Source organism: Aplysia californica, unplaced genomic scaffold, assembly GCF_000002075.1.
Source record: "Aplysia californica isolate F4 #8 unplaced genomic scaffold, AplCal3.0 scaffold00103, whole genome shotgun sequence".
Lineage (NCBI taxonomy): Eukaryota > Metazoa > Mollusca > Gastropoda > Aplysiida > Aplysiidae > Aplysia > Aplysia californica.
Genome location: NW_004797373.1, coordinates 589,265 through 594,883, shown reverse-complemented (window position 1 = coordinate 594,883; position 5,619 = coordinate 589,265). Strand labels below are relative to the sequence as shown.

The window sequence follows — 5,619 nt, the reverse complement described above, 5'->3', positions numbered from 1 at the left end:
CTCCCTGTCTCTCTCCATGTGTCTACCCCCCCTCCCCATGTCATCTTTCTCTATCTCATGACAAAATTTTCCCTTATCTTACAGCACATGAAGAACTACAAGAGCCTGTTCCAGCGAGTGTCCTCGTGGCTCAAGCCTAGCGAGCTGCTCTTCTTGCAGGTTGTCTGCATATATCTCTCCGTCTCTCTCTCCCGTTCTCTCTCCCTCCCCCCTCTCTTTCTCTCTCCCCTCTCTCCCTCTCCCTTCCTCCTTCCCCACCCCCTCTCTCCCTCTCCCTTCCTCCTTCCCCACCCCCTCTCTCCCTCTCCCCCAACCCCAGTCTCTCCCTGCCACTATCCATCTGTCTCCCCCTTCTCCTGTATCATCTTTCTCTCTCTTTCACGACCAAATTTTTCCTTATCTTACAGCACATGAAGAACTATGAGAGCCTGTTCCAGCGAGTGTCCTCGTGGCTCAAGCCTAGCGGCCTGCTCTTCCTGCAGGTCCTCTGCCACAAGAGCTTCCCCTATGCCTTCGACACCAAGCCGGGCTCGGACACAGAGTGGATGGCCAAGAACTTTTTCACAGGGGGAACCATGCCCTCTGTAGATCTCTTCCTTTACTTTCAGGTACGGTTTCGTTTCAACGGACGTCACTTGCAACGCAAATTGACTGCTTAGTATAATAAGACTGTTGTTCATCACTTTTCAATTTTTTTTCCCCCCACTTTATTCAGTATTTTATCTGAACTTTACACCCTACTGATGGATTGTGAGGTAGAGGTTAAGGGAAGACGGTGGAGGAAATGGAGAGGAAATGAGGAAAAGGAAAGGGGATGAGAAGAAGAGAGGGAGTGGAAGGAGAAGGAGGGGGAGGGGAAGGAGATGGAGAGGGGGGAGGAAGAGGGAGATGGAAGGTAGAGTAGGAGGAGGGAGAAGACCAAGAAAGGAGGAGGACGAGGAGGAAAAGAATGGAGAGGGTGTGGTAAGATAAGGTATATGAGGGTTTGAAGTTTCCATTTTCTAAATTATCTGATTGCTGTCTGGACCTGCCCTAACGTCAAGACCCCGGAATTGACGAGTGCCTGATTCCACTGCGTCATGGCACATATAAATTCTCTTCATCATATTACTTTGGAATCCTGTTATAATGAGAAGGAGGGGACCAGTGCGAAATTTGCTTTATACCAGGATTCTCGTTTTAAGGGATCCAGTAATAAATTCAAGGGAAATAATAAAGTATGCCTAATCAATGAGTTTGGTGTTCTGTTTATTTCTTTTTGTAATCTCCCCTGGTATTGATTTTGTTCAACGTGACCTCAAGGTCTTACTTGATCAAAAATCAAATCAGGTTTCTTTCCCTAGCGCTAGCTATGTTGACAGCTCGGCGTTGGCGATCACAAAGGAAGGGCTCTAGGCTAATTCGCCCTCTGTGTTGTCCCCCACCCACCACACCCTGTGGTGCGTTGTGTCTGCTTGCGCTCGTCGCATATTTGCTCCATCCATCACAGCATTGTGACCTCTCCATCCCCGCATCAGAGAAGTCAGAGGCATGGTAGGCCTTGATAATCTAGACTAGGTGTGCCTATAACACGATGCGTTCTGCTTGTCTGCGCATACCACACGCTCCCCGGTCGTTCGCTACAGCCTTCATTGTTGGCACACATGGGCTGTCCCATTCTTTGTTACGCTAGATCACCAACAAGTTTCTCAACTGGTGAGGTGTTATATATATATGTATGACTGGCCTATGCCCTGTGCACAGCAGCAGCAATGTTTCGCTACAAGCGACTCGCGAGTTTGTCTGATTGCGCTGTAGCATAAAGATAAAGAAGAAGGGAAAAAAAACGGGATTTTAGAATAGTGTCTTTAAAACAGACTTCTCGTTATTTCAGGACTCGTTATAAGTGGACTCCATTGTACATATTTCTCTTAAACATGTACCTGTCTTGTTTTGTAGTCTCTCACTGACTATAGTGTTTGTTCTATTTATCAGAGAGATGTGACGCTCCTGGAGTCCTGGATCATCAACGGCCAGAACTACAGCCGCACCTTGGAGGCGTGGCTGGAGAAGATGGACGCCAACAAGGACAAAGTGGCCGCCATTTTTGAGAAAGCTTACGGGAGCAAGGAACTTGAGCAGAAAGTGTTTGATTGGAGACTGTTTTTCATTTTCTGCTCTGAAGTTTTTGGATTTAAGAAAGGGAATGAGTGGCATGTATCGTATCATTTATTTCAGAAAAAAAATATGAGCTACCTTTGAAAGTAGAGTAGATATGGAATAAAAGTTGAATACTTAATAACAGAAACATTTTTTTCCAGGTTTTGCTTGTGCTTTCTAGATTTTGGATTTTATCTTGGTCAGAGTGACAGAATGAAGTGAAGTGAAGCTGTGCCATCTGCTGTGCTAATGTCTACACATATTATGTTTGTTTTGTTTTGATCGACTGAAGTGTATGAGGGACATCCCCATAGAATAGACTGGTGTCAGCGTATTCAGAGAAACTAAAACAGTATTCAAACTTCCCAAAACACATTCAACATTTCCTTGAATGAAAGGGTTTGCTTTCTTTCCGTGAACTTATTATGCAGGTCCATGGAGTCTTTCTTTTTACTTGAGTAGTATTTTGAGGAATTTTCATGTCAATTCCATTTTTTACAGTTATATTTTTTTGATGATTCTACAACATGATTAATAAAACTTTCTGGGCCGGTATGTGTTTTGCCTGAAAGAGTTTTAAAAATTTATTTGAGTAATCAAATGCATTTGAAGAATGATATAAATGGCATAATGTTTTTGAAATGTTACTGTTTGTTGAATGTGGCTAAGACAAAAGTTGTGGCTTTGAAAATTTACTGGTGTGCTTGTTTTATCTCCAAGGTGAAAGCTTTGTTTCCAGTTTTTGTGCCGTTTCTCATTTCTGTACTGTTGTAGTGTAAAGACCCATCGTGGATGGCGTTAAAGAGGCCAGTTATGTATTATCTTTCGCACCGACTCCTGTACAATACAGCCCTAGGCATTTTACAATATCTTCATCTCATCACGCAGTACAAGTGAATGAACATTCGTACATACACTCTTAACATTAACACATAAGCAGACATTTCTACTACTATCACAGCACAATCAATAATGATATGCATGTCCCATTATGAACATAAGAGTATTATGAATGAGTAGGACTAGCTATCAAGATCGCATGTCATTTGATGTACATCTCTGGCTGGGACGATAGGCCAATGTGACCAGGACTGTGTGAATGAACTCTTCATAAGAGTGATACACACAGCTAGTCGGTGTGAGTGGGTGATGGGTGCTTTGGTGTGGTTTGCTCCTTCTTCCCTGTCAAAACACCTATCCTTATCTCTCCTCCCTTCTTTTTTCATTTTTGTTACTCTTTTGTAACACCTCTAATCTTCAGCACTTCTATGACATAATGATAATTGTGTTTCATTGAAAGTGCTGTAAATCTCTTACTAAAACTAAAGCCAGTGAGTTTCCTCCAGCCTACAAAGTGTTAAGTCTCTATGCTCTTAAACTGGCTTATTGTGCCACCTTGTGAAGCTCTGGTAGGTCTCAGCGCAGCACGTAAATATGACCTAATTGTGTTGCAAGAGCCTTTGAAGCGGTTTGGTACTTCGCTGTCTCATGCAGGAGACCCAAGTTTGATTCCTGAGTGCAGAGCAATTATTCTTATCGATTATCTAGGTCTTTTTCTGCTAGGATGTTGTATTCCTCTTAAGCATGGCTGCTCCTAATACTAATTGATCTAAATTGTGTCAATGGGAGCATAAAACACCTTCCAGTTTAACCTTCATAATATATATATATGTGTTATATTATATTTTTGGTGTATAATAATATATATATATATATATATATATATATATATATACACTCTCAAACTTTTCCTTGTTGACCTCCTGTTGTCGAGAAGAAAAGAGATTGTCTGAGGCAGGGGGGCATCTTGGACAATATTAGCATTGTTACAAGTGTGCCGTTTTATTCAATGTGATGAAGGAAATAGAAGGTGATGATTATTTTGTAAGGATCATTGTCATAAACAGGTGGTCTTTAGAACATGTATGACTGTACATTTTGCATTTAATATAAAGAAGTAAACAAACTACAAAGATGGCGATTACTGCAATGGGTCTATACTCTAATTCTAGTTCAAACGGTGATTTTGTTGATGAAACCTCGATAATCTTTTTTTATGCCCCAATCTTTTTCTTTTTTTTTTTTCCAATATCATGACAGTTACTATATATCTTTATATCTTTATTGTTTGATTTTTATGAAAAGTGTTCATAAACAGACCAATTCAAACATGATCTCTTTTTTTACCAGGTTTTTGTTGTACGAATTCTTGGAAAGATGAATAAAAAGAATCTTGCTCATTCACACCGTGGCCTACTTTCTTTTTAATTTTATTGTTTGAAATTTTTTTTGTCCCCTGCGCTCTTGTAAAGCTCTGAGTCCCAGTGGGCTTCTGGTTTTTTTAAGATTAATTTTTTAAAATTTTAAATGTAGATCTAGTTAATTTTACTCCCTCATCTGGGGTGATTGGAGGGCGTCACTGATGGGTCATACTTCTTTACTTTCCCTCTGTTGTTTCTGTTTGTCTTACTTTTTCCAAGCACTAAATGACTGTTAATGTGTCGATGTGCTTCTCTTTATCCAACTCGACAACAACACTCACATCAACGCAATTTTGATCATTCTTGAGACGGGCTTTCAACCATACTCGTCAGGCCCCACCTGGGCTGATTGGGATACAACATCCCAGCAGAAAGACTGATCGAGATACTCAATAAGTTTCTTCCCACCCAGGAATCGAACTCGAGTGTCCTGCGTGTGACAGCAAAGTGGCTTATCACTACACTACAGAGTAACAATTTAAAATTTAGACGTCTCCTTTAAAAAGATGTTGTTTTTTTCATTTTTTGTAACAATAATGGGCACTTGATTTTGTCAGACACGTGCTTTTTTTGGGGTTGGGGGGTTGTCCAAACGTCAGTGCTGCACGTGCCTATACTTTCCTGTGTCCTTCGCATGTGATTGAATCCAAAGAACAACGCTATGTCACGAACGCAATGTCACGAACGCAACAAAAAAGCGGCCAAAGTTCCAAGCACCCCGCCACACCACAGGCCAGTCCGGTGTAATGCGGTCAAAGTACGTAACATTAATTTTATTAAACTGTTATCTTGCTTGCTCGGTGAAGATGGCAGTCTTTGTGGACTTGCGGTTGGCTAGATGTCGTGCCTGAAGGAACTCTTGAACTCCCCGGAGATCAAGTCCGCACACGCCCATAATACATGACATGTCACGACGCTGTGGAATCAGTCGCTCGTCATTTAGTTTTTGAGCCTAATATGGAGTTATTGGCAGCATCTTAAAACTTCCTTATTTGTCTTGCTTTTGGTGAAGAAAATACTCATTTATCTAGAAGTCGAGATATTTGTGATTGAAAGAGGTGGGGGACGCCTAGTGGTGTCAGGCAGGGGTAAAATTAGCAAGAAAAAGCCGCAAAAGTTTGGTGGTGGCTTCCAAAGCTTGAGTGTTCATAGAAACTCCAAATTTACATCTGATTCTATTGCACCTTTCATCAAAGGTTATTTTTATTATTTATTTTTA

General features: G+C 41.2%; 1 protein-coding gene across 1 annotated transcript in view; it reads left to right on the top strand.

Annotated features, from left to right (window-relative positions):
- The window catches only part of LOC101846065 ((S)-coclaurine N-methyltransferase), a 14,760-nt gene extending 10,375 nt beyond the window's left edge, over positions 1-4,385 (top strand). The window contains exons 6-7 of the mRNA XM_005095395.3: positions 408-608; positions 1,975-4,385. Coding sequence (XP_005095452.1) covers positions 408-608; positions 1,975-2,241 — 468 coding nt within the window. The 3' untranslated portion in view covers positions 2,242-4,385. The remainder of the gene's footprint in view (positions 1-407; positions 609-1,974) is intronic.
- The last annotated feature ends 1,234 nt before the right edge of the window (positions 4,386-5,619 follow it).